Source organism: Mixophyes fleayi, chromosome 4 (assembly GCF_038048845.1).
Source record: "Mixophyes fleayi isolate aMixFle1 chromosome 4, aMixFle1.hap1, whole genome shotgun sequence".
NCBI lineage: Eukaryota > Metazoa > Chordata > Amphibia > Anura > Limnodynastidae > Mixophyes > Mixophyes fleayi.
Genome location: NC_134405.1, coordinates 310,920,016 through 310,946,677, shown reverse-complemented (window position 1 = coordinate 310,946,677; position 26,662 = coordinate 310,920,016). Strand labels below are relative to the sequence as shown.

Below are 26,662 nucleotides of genomic sequence, written 5' to 3'. Positions count from 1 at the left end.
GTTCTAGGTGCCAGACAAAGGAGCCTAGTGGTGGCAACAGGTCCCTCCTTCTGCGTTTAGAGGGGCGCAATTGGGATAATGAAAGGGGACGGTGGCAAAGCAAATACAGCTATTCCCCAGCAACACTGACACATTGGCTTAGGAGGTCCATCCTGTCACAGAAACAGACAGGCTATTTACTCAATGGGTCTTAGAATGGTCCCTACTCTGACACCTGTTAAGAGAGGGGAAAAAAATGTGTAATTGGATCTACACACTACAGTATAGGCACGTGCCCACACAAACATACCCTATCTCCTAGGCACTTAACAAAAACTGAGCCTGCTTCCAGAGAGGAGGGGTATAGTAGGGGAGGAGTATATTGTAAACAAGTTATGATAAGTGTCTAAACTCTTAGTCCACCTACTAGTACCCCAATGCCTTGCAGTGTCCCCCAATGCTAGGAAAGAGAAATATATAATTTAAGGTCAAGAGTAGGGTCACATCTCTAGTTACATATTCTCTGCATTTTATTTTTGTGTTTAGATGGTGGATCCATTGCTTCAACATGTACTTTTGTATCAATTTCCTGACTTTCCTAGTTCTTACACTGTCTATTCTAGATGGTGCAAATCAGTTAAAATGTAGCAACATAATGTATCCCTGGAGAGCAGGTTTGTATTCCTTACTATATTACACCTAAACATAATGCAGCATGTTTATCACTAAATTCTACAATACAGAATTGAGAATTCACAATCACAACTCAATGGAGTTTCATCTATGCAGCTTAAGAAGGCTCTGTTGGGTGCAAGTAGATCCCTGATAAGTATCTGCAGTGAAACAAATCTGTTACAATAGTACTGAGAAGAACGTCTTTTATCATAAGCTGCTCTCCTTCCGACATTGTGGTGCTCAGTTAAATTACAATGAAGTAAAGACTAAAAATTTAGAATGAATGGGAAGGACAATGGTACATTGTGAGGTGCTGAACTTCAGTAACTACTACTAGGTAGCAGAATGGCTAAGCACAGCCGAGCAGAATTACTAAGCACAATCAGGAAGGGCAAAATACATTTTAGCGTAGGCTGTGGGTCATATGGGCACAAATAGATATTTTTTTTTAGTAAATCCAGTCTGAATGTAATGGCTCAATTGTCTCCTTTCTTGTGGTCACCCCCTAAATTTGGGTTCTCCATATTTTATATACTGTCATTTTGCACTGCTTAATTATTGCAAATATGCACATTATAAGACTAATATTTTCTAGTAGTTTATGAATGATAAAGTATTTATATTTCTTCTCCTTTTCATGGTTCACACTGCACTGAGGGATTTCATTACTTTGAATTAGCATTGCTCTAGGGACCCATCTCTCTCTGCAAAACAGGAATCACAAAATTGTAATTTGTCAAAGTTCCTTGTTTTGGTTGCAATGGTCAGAAAGTATACTAATAAAGGGCCTTATGTGAGCTGGACGCAATTTCCGTCTAAAAACACAAGTGTAAATTTCATCAGAAAAAAAGACACATTCTACGTTGTAAGCGGAGTTGGAGGCATGCGTCCAAGTCTGAATCCCTCATATATACAATGGGTTTACATTTGGAGTCAGCAGAAGCATAGGTTTGGTTTATGTTTGAGGTTACATGCCAACAAAAAAAGCGTAGAGATGTAGTTTCCTAGTGTTAGTATCAAATGCATTTGCATATTTGTGAGCAGTACCCAATTTGTTCAAAATATAATACTTAAAAAGATAATAATCTTGTTTCCTGCAGCAGTCAGAATGAAAATAACTAAATAATGTGAATAAATCACAGAGATTTAATATATTATAGCAGCCACAGTAATGTTTTGAAGTAAGTGGGAGGGGTAAAGAGGCATTCAGTCAATCAGATGCGGCATTCAATCATCATCAGTTTGTACCTTACTCCACAGGTAGAGCACCCTTGACAGATACGTTTCCTGACAGGCATATCTGTGTCTTTACTTGAACATGCCCTACTATACTTGGCCTATGCTTGCATCCCCAGATTGGTCTCTAGAAGCGCAAGGAGTCGTATACACAAGATGCGACTGACTCTGCATATAGACACAAGCATAAGATTTTTTTTTGTACATGTGCAGTAGTGAAATTCGAATTTTACACTACTCAAATGGACTTGAGTACAACTCTACATAAGGCCCAAAATACCCTAGTTCTAAACAGAATTAAAGACCGATAAAAATTAAAAAGTTATATTTTTATTTCTAAATGCAAACATTAGATTATAGTGGTTATACACATAAACAGGATTAAATATTGACCTTGGCTCTGACAGTGTTCAAATCGGGAGAATGTTGAAGGGGAAGAAAGCATTCAGTGACACAGTGGGCAAGGTCTAATTGGTTGTTAAATATCCCAAATCTAAAAAAAATGTTGGATAAGCAACAACAACACATAGACAAACATCTCAACATAGTTACCTGTCAGACCGTTTCAGTTTATCATATTCAAGACCTTCAAGACCAGCCCAGACATCTTCTTGATTGAACTTTGAGATCACAAGAGAATTCTCTGCGTTAGATACAGTAGAAAAGGTGTGCAGGACTGGAAGGACCCACACCCAGTGATCAACATTTTGGTCAATGCAATTTTGGCATAGCTGTGTCAGATGTGTATGCATCCTATAACAATAAAGGAACCACAACTAATCAATTATACATTTGTACATGACACATTTGGGTTCACGTCAAGAAGAGGGACACTTTATCAAAAGTCTGAACACAAATATAAGATTCTTATACTCCCCATAAAATTCCTCTCTCATAGTCCATTGGGGGTAATTGCTATACTCCTATCACAACTTATTACCCTTCCGTTTCAGAGCAATCCCTCCCTTACGGGTAGCTTTGGTATGTTCCCAATGTATAGCAGTGTCCCCCAATAGGACATAAGAGAAATTAGGGTTTTTGTACTCAACTTAAAATCATTTTCTCATAGTCCATTGGGGACACTGCGCGCCCAACCTTCCTCTGTGTTTTATGCTGGGTTGACTGTTAGTTATTGGTTTGTTCGGTTAGCCTACTTTCGTCCCTCCTTTGGGCTTAGTTATGCATTAACTGAACATCCTTCCTGAGGGAGGGGTATAGTAAGGGTAACGCCATACTCACTAGTTTATGTTAAAGTGCCTTGACTCCCAGGACCATTATAACTCAATATATAGCAGTGTCCCCCAATAAAACATAAGAGAATACTGGCTGTACCTTGTTGGCCTTACCCTGAACTAAGCACAGGGCAGTCAATCTACTATCATACAAGGAGAACGAAACAGTAAATGTATTAGATAAACATAATACATTTTACTAAAAAAGAAACAGGTGTACAGCGCTTGGACAAGATAACATAATAAAAAATGTAATAACATTTATTATAACCATAAAACATTGCAACTGATAACAACTGATGTTTGCTGCACCAAATGTATAGAGAAAATTAATTTCTAGCATCCAGATCTAATAAACTGAAAAACTGTGCTGTTACAAATTTATAAATCAGAGGTTCATGATCCTCTCCTGTAAAATGCTGGCATGTATCAGACAAAACATTATTGATAAATGTCTGTGAAACTTCGCTTGCTACATTCATCAACAGTGTTTTATCTGCTTTATAAATCAAATCAACCAATCACACTCTAACCGCCTATTTTCTATGGGTTACATCACCTTTTAGCTTTCATATACAGTATATCAATGTTTTTTTTATTATTTGCCCTAGTAACTTAATTGTATTTGTACTATGATTATGCCACTTAGCACATGATACTGACCTTTACGAGGACTGCTAGCCGTCAACGGAATTTAAATATAGGCCTGAAATAACATCCTATTGTCAAGGCACAAATTTTCCAACTAACTACAACTCAAATCAGGACTGTCCCTTCTGGATGAAGCTGGCATTTTGTTGTAAGCTTGTAGATTTCAATTTAGTCCCTTGACATTTAAACTAAATTACATCAGAATCAATTTATAACAAAACAGTTATTTATAAGCCAAGGATAACTTACTCTGAAAATTTAAAAAACATGTTCTTTGCTTTCTGAAGTTCATCCATCAGCTTTTCTTTAGGCATTTCATCCAAACACAGAACACAGCAAATGTTTGCAAGATGTTCTTTATCAATGGGAATGGAGTAAGTGCATACTACTTTCATGCAGATCAATCCTGCTATTAATTTGTTTTGGATATCCTTTTTTTCAAGTTGCCTTTTGTTAACGAAGGGTCCATAGATGTTATTGAGAAATGTCAAAATCAGTGAACGTACCTAAGTTCCAGAAATAAACAGTGTCAATGCATTAAAAAGGAAACACATTAAATGTATATCCCACCGACCTCTCAAAGACATGTGATTTTATTAGTGTTTAAATTCCGGGAAAAATATTTATTTTTCGTAATGTGTTACTCAAGAAAGAAAATAAAAAGAGAGAGCGTTAAAACATGGAGATAATTTAAAACATACTGTATGTTTATATATTGTAGAGAAATAGCAGGAAAGAGGTGGTCTTAAGGCCTGCATTTGGCCCTCCTGAAGAGAGTAATTTCCTCTCTTCTATCATATTACTAGTGACTCTGATGTGACAGAATGAGCTAGTGAGAGTGAGTTAGTCAGTAAATTTGTAGCAGCCATAGAATAATTTACTCTTTGTGCTTTGTAAACATGTCAAACATTTGCTTGCATCTAATCATGCAATTCGATGCTTTTCCACTATGGAAATGTGTTGTACTTTTGTGGGTCCCCTCAAAAATATGTTGCCCACCAATGTTACGCAGCAGGGTCATAACTTGTCATTAACTACTGTAATATTTGAAAATTGTTTACAGGATGCTTAATGAATTCTGTCATAAACCGGATAAAAATATTTTATAATATTAACTCCCCCAATCTTCCATTTTCTGAGAGATCCATATGCCCAAATATTTGTCTGTCAATATAAGGGGTAATAATTATCCCCACCAGCAGATGCTGTATCTACCATTGGGGATATGCTAGATTTACTCAAGTTTATTTTTAACCCAGAAAATCCTCCAAAGATCTCCACTCCACAAGTTCCAACATAGTCCATAAAAATGTTAAATCATCCTCCATGAAGAGGAGTATATCGTCGGATTTCAGGATGATTAATGTCAACATTTTGGCTTACTAAATAACAGATATAGGCAACTTGAGGCTCTCCAGATGTTATGGAACCACACATTCCAGCAAGTCATGTCAGCAGTTCATTACAATAATGCTGTTGCATTATCTCCCAATATTCCAAAATATAATCTAAGACAAAATTAATGAGTAAAGTATAAATACCTCAGATACACCAAATCCAGGAGTAAATTTTTGTATTAATTTATCCCCAAGCAAAAGAGGTTCTGTAGACACAACATAAAATTGGTGCAGTTGATTAAAAAAACTTGTCAAATTGATGTCATCGCAGGTCTCGAGAATACTGAAAATGCTCTTGAGCATAACTTCACCAGCACTCGTTTTTGATTTTGTGAAATATGAGAATCGATTGTTCCACATCTTCTTCATTTTATCAAAATAACCACGGCTCTCCTTCATGCACACATCATCATACTGATGCCACTCTGCACAAAAATAAGGAATAGGCTTGTTAGATATACAATTGTATATTTCACTTATCATGCTTTTACAGCCTTTGTATTTTAAATTCATATTAAAATGTTACTTTTCAAAATAATTTATAGCTCGCGTATATATTTTTGATCAATTTGCAATTCTGCTATTGCGCGAAGACATTGGGTCAGTAGGACTTATGTAATAACATAGCGCCAAAAGTAAAGATGCACTGGAACCCATATGAACGTGAATCTGAATTCAGCTTTCATTAAACTGACTAAACTATCTAAAATCTGATCATGGGGCATAACTACTCGGGTAACAGAAGCGGCTATTTAGCCAGTTAGCTAAGGGACCTTCAGCTGCCAGGCCTATGTAGCTGCCACTCGTACTACACTGGGTCCTGCTCCCCTTTATAACGTACGCAGGTGGCAGGGAGTTTAATGAACTTCCTGCTGTGTAACAGTCAACACCGCAAGGCATTAATTCTGTTCATGGGGAAGAGGTCTCTGGTGTTCCCTTCGTCTCTGAAGACGAAGCAAAATGCAGAGTGGGCGCAGCATTGGAAGATGAGGTGCTGACCAACTCATTAAGATAAGTGGGGGAGGGGTGTAAAAACCTTGAGGGCCCCTTCAAATTTTTGCCATGGGGCCCCAAAGTTTTATTTATACCCCTGATCTGATTGGTTGCTCTAGTTTAACGTTGGATCTGCACAGCAATATGTAATACAGCAGAGATTCTAAAACTCTAGAGTAAGTGCAGAAATAGGGGATACTTGCTAATGCACAAGACTGGTATTCACATTCTCTGACCAAATAAAGGAACTTGGAGAAATATTACACTAAGGGCTGGTTCACACTGACATATTTCTTTTGCACGTGTGATATGTTGCTCTCAGCCAAGATCACACATGGATCAGACAGAAGTACAGATCTCGACAAAAAAAGAAATATACCACCGCACTAAGTGCTAATATACATATCCAGACTAATATTAAATTGCTGATTTAATAATATATATAGCTGGATTGGTGCACCTCTGCATGTAAAACATTGAGATTAAGGATGCATGTGTTAGAAGAAAACATGCCTAACAAGGGCACTCTGTAATGATCATTTTATTTAAAATATACCTTTTATTTATGTAATCTAAAATATAGTGTTCCAAGAATAAGCCTAAATATAGTAGGCAGCGAAATATTAAAAAGAGAAAGTATTGAAAATTAAAGATTTAAAATAAAGATGTAAATAAGATGGCAAATTATGCCATGCCTGCTGTGTGTTTTATTATTTGAGGATATATTCCATTAATTAACAATTCTCACGTGTTATCCAAGTCAGTCAGTATATAGATTGGGATTATTTATCATCAAGGTTTATATTCAACACCTTCGTCACTGTTTATAATATGTTGTTACATATATTCAAGATTTATTCATCAATAATTGCCATACACAATAATATTGACAATATAATTATATGTTTGTTTCAGAGGATTAGTTGATAAGAATCAATTAGGTTACTTATGTTAATTAATGGAATATATCCTCAAATAATAAAACACACAGCAGGCATGGCATAATTTGCCATCTTATTAACATCTTTATTTTAAATCTTTAATTTTCAATACTTTCTCTTTTTAATATTTCGCTGCCTACTATATTTAGGCTTATTCTTGGAACACTATATTTTAGATTACATAAATAAAAGGTATATTTTAAATAAATTGATCATTACAGAGTGCCCTTGTTAGGCATGTTTTCTTCTAACACATGCATCCTTAATCAGAAGTACAGATCTCTATGCAATTGGCTTTAGGAAGCAGTACATGCATGCAACATTTTTCTCTGTGTAAGTTCTGTAGACTGTACACACCGAGTATACTGCATAGGGATATGCATACTGAACTTTCTTATGTGTGAACTACCCCCATCTCAAACAAATGGATTAGGTGGATGAGAGGTAGAAAGAAATATAATGCTCGCAAATAATGGTGAATGTCAGGTGCAATATTTTATTAATTAACTATGCACATTTTATATAAGTCTTCAGATCTTGGTGAAAACATAAGGCAGGTCTTAAATTTGTGAACTGTTGTTCACTGTTTTAGAAAACGTGTGTATTTGTAATATTTTAAAAAGTACTAAAGCAACAACAGTCATATACAAGTATTAGACATATGTGACAAGAGCAACACTTTTGTAATATGTACTGGATCAGGAGTAAAATATGATTACATTTTTTATAAATGCTCTATTTGTATCATGTTCTTTGGCAACTGTATATGTCAACTATTTACCAAAATCTCACACACTGGCAACTCAGCACCGTATGTCAAGCATTTATAATTTAATCGATTATGAAATTCCTACTTTACTTGTACTAATTTGTGATTTATGGCAAAATAAATCAAGTACTGTGCTAGTGAATATCTGCAAGACAATGCAATATTGAAAATAATTGGGGTGAGTAACTGCTGAACTATGAGTCCAGTGCATGTGACTATACTAAACTAGGGGTGATTTTTGGAGCTGTATTTGCCTGGAGCTGAGTTCTCCTTTAAGCCTTCTACATTAAGTGCCACTATCTACTTGTTGTATACTTTTGATTTTTATATATTATTACATTAGCCACATAAAAAATTATATATATATATATATATATATATATATATATATATATATATATATATATATATATAATTTTTTTTTTTTTTTTTTTTTAAACTCTTTATTTAGAGGAGGAAACAACATATATATGTAAAGGGGTGGGATATATTAGGCAGCAAGTGAACAGTCGCTTATTAAAGCTGATGTGTTGGAAGCAGAAAAAAAAAATGAGCAAGTGTAGGGATCTGGGCGACTTAGACGTGGTCTAAATTGTGATGGCTAGACGACTGGGTTAGAGCATCTCCAGAGCAGCATGTCTTGTGGGGTGTTCCCGGCATGTCCTAGCATGTCTTGTTGCAGTGGTTGGTATCTACCAAAGGTGGTCTAAGGAAGGACAACCTCATGGACGCCCAAGGTTCATTGATACTTGTGGGGAGCGAAGGCTAGCCCGTCTGGTCCAATCCTACAGAAGATCTATGGTAGCACAAATTTCTGAAAAAGTTAATGCTTGCTATGAAAGAAAGGTGTCAGAACACACAGTGCTTTGTAGTTTGCGGCATATGGGGCTGCATATCCGCAAACCGGTCCGAGTGTCCATGCTGTCGATGGACTACAATGGGCCCGTGAGCGCCAGAACAGGACCATCGAGCAATGATAGAAGGTGGCCCGGTCTGATGAATTACATTTTCTTTTACATCATGTGGAAGGCCGGGAGTGTGTGCATCGTTTACCTGGGGAAGAGATGGCACAAGGATGGACTATGGGAAGAAGGGAAAGCCGGCAGAAACAGTGTGATGCTCTGGGTAATAGTCTGCTGGGAAACCTTGGCTTCGGGCATTCATGTGGATGTTACTTTGACACGTACCAACAATCTAAACATTGTTGTGGACCAAGTACACACTTTCATGGGAACAGTATTTCCTGATGGCAGTGACCTCTTTCAGGAGGATAATTCACTCTGCCACACTGCAAATATTGTTCAGGAGTGGCTTGAAAAACATGACAAAGAGAGCTCAAAGTGTTGACTTGGCCTCCAAATTCCCCAGATCTCAATCCAATCGAGCATCTGTTGAATGTGCTGGAAAAACAAGTCAGAGCCATGAAGGCCCCACTTCGCAACTTACAGGACTTAAAGGATCTGCTGCTAACGTCTTGGTGCCAAATACCACAGGACACTTAAAGCAATACAATAGGCTGAAAGCAATACTAAATTACACTCATTACTTAGAATGAATATTAGCTAATTAATTTTATAACACAATTAAGATTTCACAGTATTGATTCTTGCAATATGCCTCACTTTCAGGCTAGGCTGTCAATGAATGCATTTATAATACTGTTGGTAGCTACTTCTCAGTTATATGTACATTTTATTTTCTCCAGATATGTATTTCAATTCCATATCACCAACGATGCAGATTATATAATAAATTGATATTTAATTCAGTCTCTGAAATAACTATTTCTAGTGGCTCCGGTCGTATATTGAATGGGCCTATATCACAGTCTCTGAAATAAACATTTATACTGATGCAGATGAGATCTTAGAGATCTATATCACAGTCTTTGAAATAAATATTTATGCTGATGCAGGTGTTAAATCTATATCCTCATTTCACTTCAGATTTATGTAATATATTGATATAATACTTTCTCAGGTTTACTCACAAGCACCAGGGTTTGATCATACCAGTGCTGCTCTTATCACTGTTTCTCTTCCCAGGGGTTTTTTTAGTTTTTTTTCTCAAAATGATGTTTCTCCTCACAGATGCTTTGGCTTCATAGATAATTCTCTTTACATACTGTAGATTTCTATCAGATGTTTTTTCACATAAATGCTGATCTCCATAAATACAGCCTTTTACTTATACATTTCTTAATAGATCAATCTCATTGATATATATCAGTCTTCACACAGATCTGTCTCAATTAGTTTTCTCCTCCTAACATAGGCCTATCTCAGTCCTAACATAGGCCTATCTCAGTCACCCTAGTGTCCAGTAAAACTGGTATTCCTTCTCTCTCCACTGTAATTGACACACTCCCTTGTCAGTTCTGGTGCAATTGAGTGATATTACTGGTAGTACTGACCAGCACCAACAACTATATTTGTAATTTCCATTGAAATTCAATTTCTCCCCAAAAAAATTATAATAATAATAATAATAATAATAATAATAATAATAATAATAATAATAATAATAATTATATATATATATATATATATATATATACACACACACAATCTCACTGTTAATATTTGCATATTTTAAATTTGTTCTCTCTTCTTTACAAGGGAAATGTTGTGTAACCTATTAAATAACAGATTGTGTCATATTCAAACAATGTTCTGAAATATCAGCTTACAGGTGTCTTATTTCTTAGTAATTGCATGGTAGTAGCTAGCACTAAAACTCCTTATTGATAATTGTTTTTCTGGCCATTATTGTGAAGCCATGACCTTTCACCTCTATGTATTTGCTATATTACAATAGTCTTGTATTTGTAAAATATGGCTCTATTGCCATTTACAGATAGCCATAACTGTTTTGGTTTTTTATTCATGATGTATGAACGAGGTAGAGCTAGTGACAAAATACTATGTTCTTTGTGAAATCATCAAAACACGTTGACCACATGAATTGTGCATTTCCTTATTCTCACCAATTGGCTAAATACACTTTTATATTTTTGTATCTATTTTCTACTCTCCTTGTAAAACATCACGCAATTCTCCGTTGTTATGCAGATTATTCGCTACATATTTATCAAATGATACAGTTGTCTAAACCATGTTTTTTTTATTATTATTTCAAATGTCATCCATTATACCTCCCCCCCATGTTACACTACCAAGCAACATTCATCGTTTTGACAAACACTGTGGGTTTTACTTTGCCCATTATTAAGAAATTCTGATGCAGTATCTATATCAAGTTTAAAGAGGGTATTCAATTGTTAGCGTTAACGGGAAAAAACGAGCGCTCAAAAAATATTACCGTTTATACGGTAATATTGTGCTCGAAAAGCGTTAATACGGTAGTTTACTTGCGGAATTTCAGCTCGCCGTTCAAGGGGCTGCGAGCTGAAATTTCACGAGTAATTACCGTATTAACGCTAAGATTTTTTGAGCGCTCGTTTTTTCCCGTTAACAATTGAATACCCCCCTAAGTATCATAATGCACATTTTTAACTCTTTGGGGGGTATTCAATTGTTAGCGTTAACGGGAAAAAACGAGCGCTCAAAAAATCTTAGCGTTAATACGGTAATTACTCGTGAAATTTCAGCTCGCAGCCCCTTGAGCGGCGAGCTGAAATTCCGCAAGTAAACTACCGTATTAACGCTTTTCGAGCACAATATTACCGTATAAACGGTAATATTTTTTGAGCGCTCGTTTTTTCCCGTTAACGCTAACAATTGAATACCCCCCTTTCTGTGGTACAAATAGTCTTAATCACTACAGGTTACAGGCTATGAAAAATAAAAAGATCCAGGATAGAGGTGTGGATTCCAAAACAGTCTCTAAAATGTATTATGGAAGGAAAAGTTACAATAATCTCACCTCTTCCAATGGCATGCTTTGACTGAATATACAGGCAACGGTTGATGGGTTTTCCTTGCGCATCAACATTATAAATGAACTCGTAATCATCCTTACCACCTTTCCGCAAAACAACATATTTATATGGGATGTGTCTGTCCAAATTTTTTTTAGAAATATAAGTGTGCCCTTCATACAGGAATCCAAGGTCTTTGACCTCCCTATAAAACATGAATAAAATAAATTATATGATAGCCATTGATTTAGAAGATGCTATAAAATGTGTAATTTAGGAGGAGATATTTAAGTGTTTATATATTAATGCCCAGTGTTGCACATTTTAAGCGATATGGTACATATAGATCATTAGCAAGTCAATCAGGAATCATTAATTTCAAAATTTCCTTCTTTAATCCTAAAATACTCCTGTCTCATCTATGCCTTAAATATGTCATGAGAGTAAAAGATAAGGGAATGTCATTTTTACATATGTCGCACTTGTGTATTTTAATTTATTACATAAGTGCTAGCACTCAAAAAATGCAATCTCCCATATACAGTGCTCCTGGAAGTTACAAAAGGCCAATTGAGAGTCAAACATGACTTCCAACTATAGGCACCAATAAGTGCTTTAGAAAGGGGAAGAGGGGCTATTTGACCATCTGCTAATCCAGAAATGCCCCCTAAATGTGCACTCTTACAGCTCATTAAAATATCTCCTGCATCATTTTTGCATATGGCCGCAATAAAGTGGCACTTGGCTAGGAATACCGGAATCCGCCTTCTTACAGTTGCCATGTGGGTCTATTCCCATGAATAAAGGAGCATTTTTGGAAAACTAGGGGCAAGTCATCACAGGACATTTCCTCTCTAGAGCCATATTTTTTTACTTTCGTAAATGACCCATAGTATGTTTTGTGTTACTCTTAAATTAAAAACTATCTTGCTTAAGTATTTAGTCCTCTTCACCTTCTATGTCTGTGCTGTTTGTTAGGTCCAGAAGCTTAGTCAAAGACCCCTGTGCAAAATCTTGCCTCTTGCATGTTCTGTGGAGCACTTGATTATTATACACCCTACCTTCTAGGTCTTATCTTCAACATTGTGCTCAATTTTCCACTGGTCTTCCATTTATCAAAGTCCTGTATATTGCCTGTTAGTACTCATACTACTTTTTAATATGCTCTACATCCCCCACTGTGTGGCACTGCAGATTTTAGTGGTGCATTATAAATAAATACATAATAATGATAATAACTTACTCTATGCAGTGCATAGAACAAACATTATTCCACTCCTTATACCCATCTATTTCTCCAGCTTTCACAACAACTTGATCTTCTTTCACACCAAAATCCTTGGACACAATTACATGGAAATAAACTGTAATCTGATTTGCTGGATCCAGTTTCCTGCAAAATTCAAAAAAGTAAGAAGAAGTTGAGTACCTCAAATCAACCCCACATTTAGATATCAGTTCAATGGTACAATTTCAGACAGCGGGTTAAAAAAAAAATGTTTATTAGCACTTGGGATATTGAAACAGCACCAGTTTGTTTGTACATCCCCCCTGTCACATTTTTGTCTCATTTTATCAGCTCAAGGACAAGTCAACTGAGGTGGTTTGCAAAGACCTCAAAATTAAAAGTGTTCAATTAGAATAACAATGGTTTAAAAGAAAAAAAAACGAAGATGCCCCAATTTGCAAGTTAGGTGTTATTTAAACCTTGTTCCCATTCACTGTAGTAGACGTGGAAGCAGAGCAGAAATTTACCGGGACTTTGCTGCACCCCAATTTAAAATAACAAATACATTTAAAATATGTTTCTTTTATTGACTGCATTGTTAAAAAATGTTTTTTGGGGGTTTTTTTTTTAAAAAAAAAGGGGGGCTACAGTTTCGGATAGCTTTACACTTTTTGGTTTCTATGTGCTCTCCTGTAACTTTCGCCTTTTTCGTTTCTAGTTTCCTGCTCTGATTTTCATCTATAACTTTATATATACAGGCAGAGTTGTACATTTCCATAGGCCTTGGATATGACATCTGCATTGTACTTCAGGACAGTGAAATAGACAAATTTTGTAGCTCATAAAAGAACATGGCCAAAAGGAACAGAAGGAAACTAGAACTAAAAGTAATGTACGTAGCAAAAGCTGCAGAAAGGCAAGTACAAGCCAATTAATAAAATTGACACAAAGGAGTAAAATAATTTTAAGTCTTATAACCCACTACTCCTAGGTTAACCCCCTTATCCCCTTATACATTGATCATACCAATCTTAACATTTTTGTTACTTTTAAGTTAAACCAAGTATCAATTGCATATTTTTAAGCGTAACAATGTGAAATAGATAGATAAGACCTAAATAAAACTATTTCACAGTGCCTTAGACTAGTTACCAGCATTATTAACAGAAAAGAAAGCCTCACCTATAAAAGTCACTGCATGCACTATGTGTACAAATATCATAGTTGACATAATCTGCAACTGTACTTGGTATATATTTCCATATTACCTAACTGCAAGTATATTTAAATCAGGGTAATATATTTTCTTCCTGGAAAATACTTGGGTGTAGTTTGTGGACTATGCATTTTAAAAATATTTTTTTTTGCTCTTTGGGCAAGCCTTATGTCTGTGTTGATGTCTGTTCCCAAGCGTAGTAGTCGTCCCTCCCCTTTCATGTATTTACTGTTTGATTCCCAAGGACAATAGTTTCTGTGCTCTCAGTTTCTGTTTCACCCCCACCCACACACCCTTTTCCTCCGACTGTTCTACCTTCTCTGTTCTCACTTTTCCCCCTCTGTTCACCCCCCACCTTCTTTTATAAAAACCTAAATTAAGAAGAAGCATCTCATACTCATGTTACATTGTTTATTATGTTGGATATTTTTCTTCTGTCCTGGTTGTTTCCTCTCCAAATAAAGGGTTTAATATAATATAATAGATATAGAGATATATCTATATCTATATATTTTGTGACACCATCAGGCGAATAGGTACCATCTCCTGGGGGAGGATGGCGACAAACAGCAGCAGTAAACCACACAAGTCCAGAGGTTTCAGGTTAAAAGCAACAGCTAGTTTATTCACCAGCTTGCAAACAAAACAGACAAAATCCTAGCTGTCTGGCTACTAGCTAATACATTTTAGCAAGACCCTCACTCAGGTGTTGGACCTTGTGTCCATACACACAGTCAACATATTATTGCTCACCACAGCAAAGTGTCTCAGGAGGCAACTCGCCTCCTCCCTAGGTCTGAGACACCGATTGCACATACTAGCTCCTTTTTCACAGGCACCTCACAGGTGCATCTCTTGATCAGTCTATTTAAAGACTGGCAGGCCAGAAGACCCGGACTGGGCCTTATGTATGGAGCCCACCCTTCTCTTTCTCCATACATAACACCATGGACCCTTAACATGTTTTGTTAGTCCAGGGAAATACCCTGTGGGAAGCTTTACCCTCACATCTACACATTCTCCCTGGTGTTTTAACGTACACAATGGTGGAAGCCTGGGATACATACCTCTGTCATCTAGCCTTCTTCCAGTGACTAATACAAATCACATTTTTAGCCACTGTAAAGTAATGAAGCATTAGATATATATATATATATATATATATATATATATATATATATATACATACACACACACACACATAACTAATGCTTCAGTACCTTACAGTGGTTAAAAATGTGATTTGTTTATTTTGTCTACTTTGCGGATAATTTCATTGCCCCTTGTCATGTGACCCTAAGCCTTGCGATTTCCTCCTTAGTTCTGAGTGTATTTGCAGGGTTCTAGTCTAGATTTGTGTAAACATTCCCCATTCGCGTGTTAAGTTTTTCAATTTCTCAACATGCTCTATGCAAACAAGGAGTAAGCAATGTGTGGCACACCCGGGTAAAGGCATGCTGGTGCTTATAGTTCCACAGCAGCTAGTGAGCCACATGTTGGCTCCATCCAATGTTTTTCAATCTGGGGAAAGTCTCACTGCTAAGGCTTGACTTTATTTCATGTCAGACCTATACAGTTGTGTCTAGTCATTCTGCTGTTAAATCGTAAAATCGTGAGCACCTGAAAACATATATATTAACACTCAAATTATTACATCTATCTGCATAGTGGAAACCACTAATTTAGACTTTTGCATCAAGAAAAGCAACATTATTAGCATATGGCAGTATATGCTGGTGCTTTAGATATTCATGGTACTAATTAATTCCCTACATGTCACTGCCAGGATGAAACCCTTTGGTATATTCACACAGGTTAAAAGGAATATGAAAAGGTACAAAGAGCTAAATTAGAAAATGCCAATGAGATATACATATGAAAATTAAAAAGAAAGCTACAATAAAAAAAAACAAAAAAAAACATACATAAATTACACAAATGGTGGTACACAACAGTTTTGCCAAAGAATCGGGGCAAAAGCTAAGAAACTGAACTTGGCAACCCCCTTTTTCATGATGCACCTGGTTTTATGTGAATATTACAGGTCCACATGACCATTGATTATTTTGAGTATTTTTCTTTTGCTTTTAACATACCTTACAACTTGTTCTTGATTATTTGCATTATCTGCCACTTTTTTATTTGAAGCCTTTTTTCCATCTCCATCTTGTTGATTCTCCTTACGTTTCCTTAATGTTTCCATCTATTACAAAGATTAGTAAATGGGAAAACAAAAATTGTATTTGCTTCTTAACACGGTGTAAAGCATTTCTGAATCTCTCAAAGCAAACATCTTTCCAGATATATATATAGATCTATACACACACACAGTGGTGGAAGTGTGGGTGTATACGTGGTATGCCATACCGCCACTTCTCCTACTGCCTTCATTGTAAAGCTATCACATTCCATTCATTTACGTTCCCATTACATTTTTCCAACCGCCACTTCTAAATTTCCAGTTCAACCTGTCTACATAAAAAGACAAGATTCAAAGAGGCCAGCAAATTGGCTCCTCATTGATGCTGCCTCAGTGATATCCTTGGTTCCTGGTTAAGTGAAAGCTGCATTTCCACAATTTTGATTCAGCCCACAAAACAGCTGCCTGCACTGTTATATTAAAATATATTGGTCTAAAAACATCTGTCTCTTATTCTGGTATATTTAAATGGACACCATTATGAAAACTAATGTTTTATGCTCTTAGACGTAGTGAATATTCACTAATTCAATATTCACTGTTAAGTTTATGTTTTTGATTTTGAAACAGCAGAGCATCAAAGTCCACTGTTTCTCAGCAAAAGAGACTCACAGCAAGTTACACCTTGTCATGTTTTTATATTCGCTCAGGTTGCCTGGCTCAGACTTCTAAAGACAAGGTCACACAGGTGTTTTAGAATGACACAATATTAGTGTTCAGAGAGGAAATGCTGAAATATGCTCACTCAGCATAAATTAAAAGCGAATGAAGAACAAGGTTCCTGTCACATCATAAGAATTTTGCAACTAACCACTTGCATTTCTATTGTGGAATCAACATCATATCACATGGGAACAGCTTTTCCCATTCACTTCCATATTAAACCAAATGACCGTATCTCAGTTTATTCTCACTTTAGAACTCCACGGTTTTCCATGTGACTTTGTCTTAAGTTTATGTACAATAATTAGCAATAACTCACATACCTGTTGCTGTAAAGCACATTGAAAAATATCAACCAACCTGAAGAAGGAAAGCTACAGAGATAAAACTGCAACACTAGCATGACCTACATAAAAAACAGTAATAAATTACACTTTGTACAGTGTCTACAGAAAGCTATACCCTATTATTAACTGTGCTTTAATATACATATCAAGCATACACAATGTTGTCCCTTTAAACTATGTCTTTGTTCCACTTCTAAATAGAGGGTGATTTACAAACCTGTAAAAAGGCAAAAGATTCAGGACATCCTTTTTTGCACAATACACACATTTGAGCTTAAGATGCATACATTGCTGCAGACCCCCATTTCCCCACATACGTCTGAGCAGTTGTTTTGTGCCATATTTTGCAGTGTACCATTGGATGGTTCATGCTGACATAAGGAAATGTGAAAATACTGTGTGGTATCACTTTTGCACCTCACGACCTATTCCTAATTAGTTATAGCTTTTTCTCTTTCGCCTGCTTATTGGAGCATTTTTAATATTTTATTAACACTGGTTTAACTGAGCACATATAAGCTCTCACTTAGATGATGAATAAGGTATTCCATTGAAAGTCATGGCCAACTCCCAATAATCGTCACCTCATAGAGGGCCTGATTTAGCGTTAGAAGCAGATTTGGACAAACTATGTTGCAGGGGGACTAAAAATACATTTTCTCTTTCCTGCCATTGGGGGACACTGCGAGACATTGGAGTATAGAAGTGGGTGTGGAGTTTAGGCACTTATCACCTTCTTTGATCTCTACTCTCCCCTCCTCCTTCTGGATACCTCAGTTTTTTTTAAGTGCCTTAGGAGTTAGGACACTTTGGTATAGGCTCCTGCCTATACCCAGTTTAGTTTACATTATTGACGTTTTTATTTTACATTTTTTTTAAAGGTGCCACGCAGGGATTGATCCTAGGACCCAGAGGGGTGATCAGCCTGGCGGCTTCCTTCACTCCGAGTCCCTGCGAAAGGTAAGCAGCTGCTGTTGCTCACTTACCCTGCACCTCTTGCCGGCAGTTCATCCCCTACAGACGAGCATTAGCCCTAGATAGCTGTTAGTCATTTTGGCCATTAGCGCACTAGGTGCCCCACGTAGGAATACCTTTAAAATAGAGACTGGGGCACAGTGCTAGATATGGCGGGGGGTGGATGCAGGGATCCGTCTCCCGCCGACGGACATGCCGGCAAGACCCCTTCCCCTAGACATCGAGCATCGGAGGTCTAGTGTGCACCGCTCTCAACTGGAGGTGGTGCAGTCAGTGAAGGGGACAGCACACACGCTACCTGGGCACAATATCACATTGTGTGTTCGCGATAGGCGCCGAAAGCCATACTATAAGTATGCGCTGATCGACTTCACGAAGAGGCGGCCATTTTGGGGGCGTATCCGGAGAAGAAACTTACTTCCACCCCCCTCTTCCTGTTCCTGCACGGAGATCACCATATTGGGACTCACACATCGTTAAGCTCCTCTGCCTCTTCTCCTCTGTCTGAAAAGGGGACCACCAAAAGTAAGGGATCCTCTGGGGTGTCTGCAGTGTTTTATACTTGTGCCAAGTGTAACACAAAATTATCTGTTAGACAGCATAACCAAGATGCCCTTTGCACCGCTTGTGAAGCTGGAACTCAGGAGCATCGTGCACAAGAACAAGCAGTCATGGAAGAGCCACTCTGGATCAAGCCTCAGCCATGGAAAAACTCAGTATGATGTTGCAGGCCACAGAGGTACTTGAACCCACTCCTGCAAACACACACTCATTTCCAATAGAGGACGCAGGTTCATTCCCCCAAAGCCAATCAGCTCAGAGTGAAGAGCACCTGCTCTCGGTAACCCACAGGGCCAAGAGAGTCATTCCAGATGCGGACCAAGGCCACGATCCGGATTCAGATCATTACTCAGATGAGGAGGAAGGAATAGAGCTGGATACACAGGAAGAGGACTCGGTTAGCACAATAGATTCTGCCTCGTCCAATAATGTAGATAATCTTATTTTGGGTATCAGACATACCTTAGGGTTCCCGGACCCTTAACCCTCAGCCCCCTCGGGGTTCACCTTGTTCAAAAGAACCAAAGCCCAGGTGGCGGCCTTCCCACCATCACCTCAGATGGTAGAGATGGTAGCCGACGCTTGGTTTAGGCAAAATAAACAGTTCTTGATGCCGTGCAGATTTAAAGCACTTTATCCCCTCCCGGCAAAAGATTTGATTAAATGGGAGGCTCCTCCCTGGGTTGACACTCCTGCTGCCCGCTTGTCCTCCTCCTCGGTGATCGCCACCCAGGAGCGAGTGTCTCTCAGGGACCCCACAGACAAAAAGTGTGATCACGCACTCCGTTCTGCCTACATAGCATCAGGTAGCATGTTCAGACCCACCATGGCGGTGGCCTGGGCCAACAAAGCTGTCCAGCTATGGGCGGAGGAGTTAGTCACAGGCATCCAGAACAACACTCTGCGCACTGAACTCCTCTCCTTGGCCGAACATATCCAGGAGACCTCTGATTATGTAGGGCAGGCAGCCATGGATGCGGTGTCCGTCAATGCTAGGATCGGCGAACTTATCATTGCATCCCGGTGTATCTTATGGCTACGCTCGTAGACCACGGATGCCGATTCTAAAAGAGCCCTAGAAATTTTGCCATTTGATGGGGCCACTCTGTTCGGGACAGAGCTAGAAAAGGTCATTGAGGTGGACACGGGGGGGGTAAAAGGAACGTTCTCCCCATGGGATCTCACACACCACGTAGGGACGCTTTCGGCCCTTTTGCTCTCTCTCTGGGCCAAGGCGGTCCACCGAGAGGTCAGTCACCTGCACCCAGGGCAGGGCATAGCAGAGACAGAGGCGCACCTAGGCCCGGAGCCTCGAGGCCAAATGATAAGCCAACAGCGTGAACTCCCCACCCAAGAATCTGTGGTGGGGGCACGTCTCCTTCGCTTCCAACGCCAGTGGTGGGCAGCCACCGCAGACGTTTGGACACGGGAGGGTCGCAGGGCTACAACATAGACCTAGACCAGCCACCGCGGTTCTTCTCGACCCCCTATCCCCTGAGGCTCCAGGCACTTCAGAAAGCCATTGTAAAGTTGCTGATTGCCAGTGTCAAAGTCCCCGTTCCAGCGCAGGAAAGAGTTCAGGTGTTCCATTCCAGTCTCTTCCTAGTGCCAAAGCAGGATGGATCCTTACGACCTGCAGTCCCTAAACAAGCAGGTAATTACCCAGAGAATCAAGATGGAGTCCCTTTGGACGGTCATTGCAGTTCCTAGCATCTATCGACATCAAGGATGCCTACCTGCATGTTCCCATATGGGAACGGCATCACTGCCTTCTCCGCTTCGCAGGAGGGGCTTCCCACTTTGTTCAGGGCCCTACCTTTCGGCCTAGCTTCTGCTCCACGAGTGTTCACCAAGCTCATGGCCACAATGGAGGGAATTCTGAGACAGAAGGGAGTCACAATAGTCCCCTATCTGGACGATCGCCTCTTGAAGGCTTCATAGGCAGAACTCTTATCTCGCCATATCCGTACCTCCATGCGGTTCCTGGAAGCCCACGAGTGGATTCTTAACTTACCGAAATCCTCCCTCATTCGAGCTCAGCGAATGCGCTTCCTGGGCTTTGTGTTCGACACAGTGACCCAGAGAGTCTACCTACCACAGGCCAAGGTCACCGCCATCCAGCGCAGGACCAGGACCTTGTTCGCCCAACCACATGTATCCCTTCTCAGCAGCATGAAGCTTCTGGGGACCATGGTTTCAGTATTCGAGACCGTGCCGTTCGCTAAGTTCCATTCCCGCCCTCTCCAGCAATAAATCCTCCGGAAGTGGTCAGGATCATCTAGACAGGCAGATTATTCACCTGTCGAAACCAACTCGCTTATCCCTAGTGTGGTGGTTGTCCACGCAGAATCTAGCCAAAGGTCCGACCCTCCAGACGGGCCTCTGGACCTTAATGACCACAAACGCAAGTCTGTCAGGCTGGGGAGGGTTAACAGGGTCCCTAAAATTTCAGGGACTCTGGTCTCCCCAGGCAGCTACACTTTCGATCAATATCCTAGAACTCAGGGCGGTTCACATGAAATTAACAAGGGCACAGAGGTTTCTAGCAGGGAAGCCTCTTCAAATCCAATCAGACAATGCCACAGCCGTGGCATACATAAACCACCAAGGGGGGACTCGCAGAGCGGGGGCCATGCAAGAAACGGCCAAGATCATGATATGGGCGGAGCACCACGTACCCCAGGTATCGTCCGTGTACATCCCAGGCGTAGACAATTGGGAAGCAGACTTCCTCAGCAGGCAGAGGGTTCATCCAGGCGAGTGGTTCCTCTGCAAGGTGGTTTTTGCCCTCCTAGCAGAACGCTGGGGCATGCCAGAGATCGACCTCATGGCCTCCAGGCTGAATCACCAGGTCCCCCTGTACTGCTCCAAGTCTCGGGATCCTCTAGCACACGCAACAGATGCCATGTCAACCCCATGGCAGTTCCGACTGGTGTACCCGTTTCCCCAAATACCCATGCTCTCACAGGTACTAAAGAAGCCAAAAAGAAAGCGGATCCACCAATCGTAGTTGCCCCTCATTGGCCTTGGAGGGTATGGTTCTCAGACATTCTGAAGCGGACAACAGGCACGCTGTTCAACCTACCAATGCGCCAAGATCTCCTCGCTTAGGGCCCCCTTCTCTGCCACGATTTAGATCATCTGGCTTTGACAGCGTGGCAATTGAGACCCTAGTCTTCAAAGCCAAAGGGTTCTCCAAACGGGTTATTGACACTATGATCAAGGCCAGGAAATCGTCCTCCTCGGCCATATGTCACAGAGTCTGGAGAATGTACATACTTTCGTGCTAGTCACAGGGTTCCAATACTTCCAGGATTAGCCTGCCTAGACTGTTGACCTTCCTGCAGGTCGGCTTAGATAATGGACTCCGGCTGGGGTCCCTTAAGGTCCAGGTCTCGGCGCTCTCTCTATATTTCTAGAGCAAACTTGCGGCTCTCAGCGAGGACCAGACTTTTCTGCAGGGAGTTCTTCATGTTCAGCTCCCTTTCACTCATCCAGTAGAGTGCTGGGGCCTCAATCTGGAGCTCCGGGCGCTCAGCCATCCGCCATTTGAACCCCTTCCAACGGCGGAGTTACACCACCTCACTTGGAAGACAGTTTTCCTCTTCTCATCAGCTTGGAAAGTGTCGGAGTTAGCAGTGCTCTGCTGCACCTCCCCCTTCCTTGTTTTTCACGAAGATAGAGCGGTTCTTCGCACCAAGCCCTCCTTTGTTCCAAAGGTTGTCTCCAGGTTCCACCTGAATCAGGAGATCATGGTGCCGGTGTTCCGGCCTCCTGTTTCTTCCCCCTCTGCTCCGTCTTCCACCTCTAAGGACGACTTGCGGTGGTCTGGGCCCTTCGGTACTATGTCGACACAGTCCGCAGGACCAAGGATCTCTTTATCATATACAATGTGCAGAAGCGGGGGTTGGCCGGCATCCAAACAGGCTATTGCTCGGTGGATCCCCTCCACCATCAGACTGGCCAATGTCTGAGCATCTCTGGCTATCCTGGATTCGCTAAGGGCTCACTCTACCAGGGTGGTTGGAGCTTCATGGACGGCGTGCCATGGGGCTTTGGTCGAGCAGCTATGTAAGGTGGCCACATGGTCATCTCTCCATACATTCGCTAAGTTTTACAGGTTGCAGGGCTTCGCATCCTCAGATGCAAGCATTGGGCGTAGAGTACTACGCGCAGCTGTTCCAGAGCATTCCCTCCCTTAGGGGCAGCTTTGATATGTCCCTAATATCTCGCAGTGTCCCCCAATGGCAGGAAAGAGAAAAGAAGATTTTTACTCACCGTAAAATCAATTTCTCGTACTCCAATGGGGGACACTGCGCACCCTCCCTTGCTCTGTAAATAGTCTGTTATGTGAATTTGTATGTTTCTATTCTTTGTCCTTCAGGGCATAGTAGGGGAGGAGAGTAGAGATAAAAGAAGTTGATAAGTGCCTAAACTTCACACCCACTACTATACCCCAATGTCTCGCAGTATCCCCCAATGGAGTAAGAGAAATTGATTTTACGGTGAGTAAAAATCTTATTTTTTGCATGCAGAGAAAGTACTGGCTGCTTTTGCATGTGAACAAAAATTCTGAGCAGCTTAATTTTTATATTGCAATTTAGAGCCAGTTTCCCTTTACAAGGCAGCGCCGCTTTAAATTTAAGCTGCGAAGACGCCGAACTCGCAAGAGTTGAAGAAACCGGGGTATGATATATTTACCCCCAGGTCTTTTCTTACAGCAAAAAAAGCTCTGCGGTCACTCTCTAAACTGATTGTGCTTCTCAAAATGTCTTCACCCCTTCATCATCATCTATTTATTTAGCGCCACTAATTCCGCAGCGCTGCACAAAGTACTCATTCACATCAGTCGCTGCCCCATTGGAGCTTACAATCTAAATCCCCAAACACACAGATCGAGAGAGACTAAGGGCAATTTAATAGTAGCCAATTAACCTACCAGAATGTTTTTGGAGTGTGGGAGGAAACCGGAGCTCCTGAAGGAAACTACCCCTTGTGGTTCTTTACACTATCCCAACTGTGAAACAAAATCTAGTTTATGCCCTTGGCTGTAGACTAAGGCTATAGGTACACACAAATTTTTTCCAACCAAGTTGTTATCCACAACAATTTGACTAACAACTGAAGGTCTAACCAGTCGGGAGACTCATGCATCCACACTAGACAGATTTACCTTCAGATCTGTGCTCTTCATCTGGTCCTATAGTCATTTAGAGAATGATAGCACAATAGTCACTCATTCATTCGTTCCTTCCTGTCACTAATTAAAACTGGCTTGTTAAAGCTATCCACATAACATAATGAATTTTGTTAACTTCTGTGACTCGGAAACAAAATATTTAGTCGAACAAAGTAACTATTCCATTTACAGCACTCTCTACATTTGGTCACCAGGACATGTCCATTGCCGGCATCGGCTGAAAAGATCATGGCTCTGTAAACTCTATGGAGATCGTGATCGCGAGTGCAAATACACTACATGATCGGAAGGTGATTGGAATGAGATTATTAAACAGTACGACCAACTAAATGAAACGACAATCGACACTTTATAACTATTGTCGTTCATAGTGTGATTATACACCCTAACTGATATGTGGCTGAGTGGTCGTTCATCGTGTGATTATACACACCAGGGCCATAACTAGTGCTGTACAACAGGGGCGACCGCCCAGGGCGCAACGCTGAAGGGGGGCGCAATTTAGGAAAATTTTAGGTTAATTTGGTTAAAATTTAGGGTGCCGGGGGCGGCATTTGTCTTTCTCGCCCCGAGCGCTAGAATTCCAAGTCTAAGCTCTGATACACACTAATCGATATGTGGCCGAGTGGTCGTTTATCGGGTGATTGGCCCGATAATCGGCTGAAAAACCTCCAGTGTGTACCTAGCCTAAGGCTAAACACTGTGACTAGTAAGAAGTGTCCTGACCCCCCCATATCAGATAACCTCCTCCCATGACAAAGGGATTGTAAAAGCGGACACAGCTGTACGAAACAGGCATATGACTTCACAAAAATATAAGCAGCTGCATTTACCCATGTCTAAGGATTCTAGAAAATGGCATAGGGTACAAAGCAAAAAGATGGCTTGCAATGTTTCTATTCTGTTTCAGGGTATGTTTTACTCTAAAATAACAAATTGTAAAATTGTTCCTCATGCATGAGGTGTCATGACAGTTGTGTGATAGTAGGTGGTGTAATCCCCAAGTAAATCTCATTCACAGATTATTACATAATGAACAGTATTGTACACAACCTGATTTTTTATTCACCTCAGACTCCAAATTCTTGTTAGAGTCTTCATTTTGTTGTTGTTTTTTACTTTCATTCTTTCTGTTTTTTTCCCCTTCCATTTTGTTGTTTTCATGGGTCAAATTACCAGAGGAGTTTGAAGGATTGTCCTTACTACTTTGACCAGTTTTCTTCTCATTTTTATCTTGTGGCTCCGTTTTAGGTTCATTTACAGTTGCTTTATTATTATCCTGTTTTGGTTTCTGGTTTTTGATCTTCTTTCCTGAAGCCAGATTAGATGTGTTTGTATTAGTGCTGTTTTTATTATTCTCATCAGTGTTGATCTCTATGTCATTTTTATTTTCAAGTTCATTTTGTAGTTGTGAGTCAGTTCCAACATTAGTTACTTCATTAGAAGTTTTCTGTCCTCTGTCCTGGTCATTTTGATTTTCTTTAGTTTTGTAATTACTGTTGTCTTTATTACGGTCACTGGAAATGTCACTTTCATTTGGAAGATTGGCTTCAGATCCACTTGATAAGTTGGCTTTTTCTTCACCGACATTCTCAATAATAATCTCCTTATTTCCAGAATCTTGTTTATTTTTTGTTGCATCATCTTCTACGTTACTAGTGCTGCTAGTCTCACTTTCAAGCTTTTCTTTGGCAGACAGATGATTCTGGTTTTGCTTATCTTGACTTTCCCTTTGTTTTGATTCATTGAAGATAATTGTGCTTCCTGAAATAACTTGATTAGCAGTCTCATGTTTATCACTTTGCACCAAGTTGCCAAAAAGCTTTTCATACTTGGGCTTTTGTTCTTGATTCCTGCCTTTGTTTTCTGCACATTCCACTTTGCTCACAATAGCATCTTCGTGCTGTCTTGTTTCTTCAAGTCCCTGTAATTCTTTTGTCGGTTGGATAGGAGTCTTTTCATTTGGAACAAGATATAAACCTTGTGGCACTGAGTTACCGTTGCCAAATTCAGTCGGTAAAATGGCAGCTGAACTATCTTTTGGCACTGGCGATGAAGATGGTGAATTTTCTCCAACACTAGAATCTTCAATACTCTTACATTCATTTTCATCATCATTGTTGCAGTCCAAAGAGGAGGGAAGAGATATAGATGATGTTACCGATTCAAAGTCAACATTGGTGCCCTTCCTTTTTTTTTTCTTCCGGTTTCTTTTCTGTAAGATAATTATGCTCAGAGTCAAATCAGTAAAAGAGAAATAAGGTACCAAAAGGAGGGGAACATTTTAATCTTAATTTCTACTTCAGGAACTCGCAATATGTTCTCTATAATAAGTCCACAAGATCAGTGGTTCACTTCCTTACCCCAATAGTGAAAGTTATCCAGATCTCCTCAAACTAAATGGAGTGATAATCTTGGGTTTAGTCATTAATATCTGTATGCTTAAAATATTAATGATATTAAAAAAAATAAGAAAATTAAAATGAATGGGGAAGGGGGCCATGCAATATCTAGCAATG

The 26,662-nt window shown here is 39.8% G+C and overlaps 1 protein-coding gene across 1 annotated transcript in view; it reads right to left on the bottom strand.

The window, feature by feature from the left end:
* RNF213 (ring finger protein 213) overlaps positions 1–26,662 on the bottom strand; it is a 180,465-nt gene that overhangs the window by 133,146 nt on the left and 20,657 nt on the right. The window contains exons 4-10 of the mRNA XM_075210035.1: positions 25,213–26,358; positions 16,294–16,400; positions 12,997–13,146; positions 11,759–11,958; positions 5,315–5,595; positions 4,023–4,279; positions 2,443–2,643 (exon numbers count right to left, since the gene is read on the bottom strand). Of these exons, the coding sequence (XP_075066136.1) occupies positions 2,443–2,643; positions 4,023–4,279; positions 5,315–5,595; positions 11,759–11,958; positions 12,997–13,146; positions 16,294–16,400; positions 25,213–26,358 (2,342 nt within the window). The remainder of the gene's footprint in view (positions 1–2,442; positions 2,644–4,022; positions 4,280–5,314; positions 5,596–11,758; positions 11,959–12,996; positions 13,147–16,293; positions 16,401–25,212; positions 26,359–26,662) is intronic.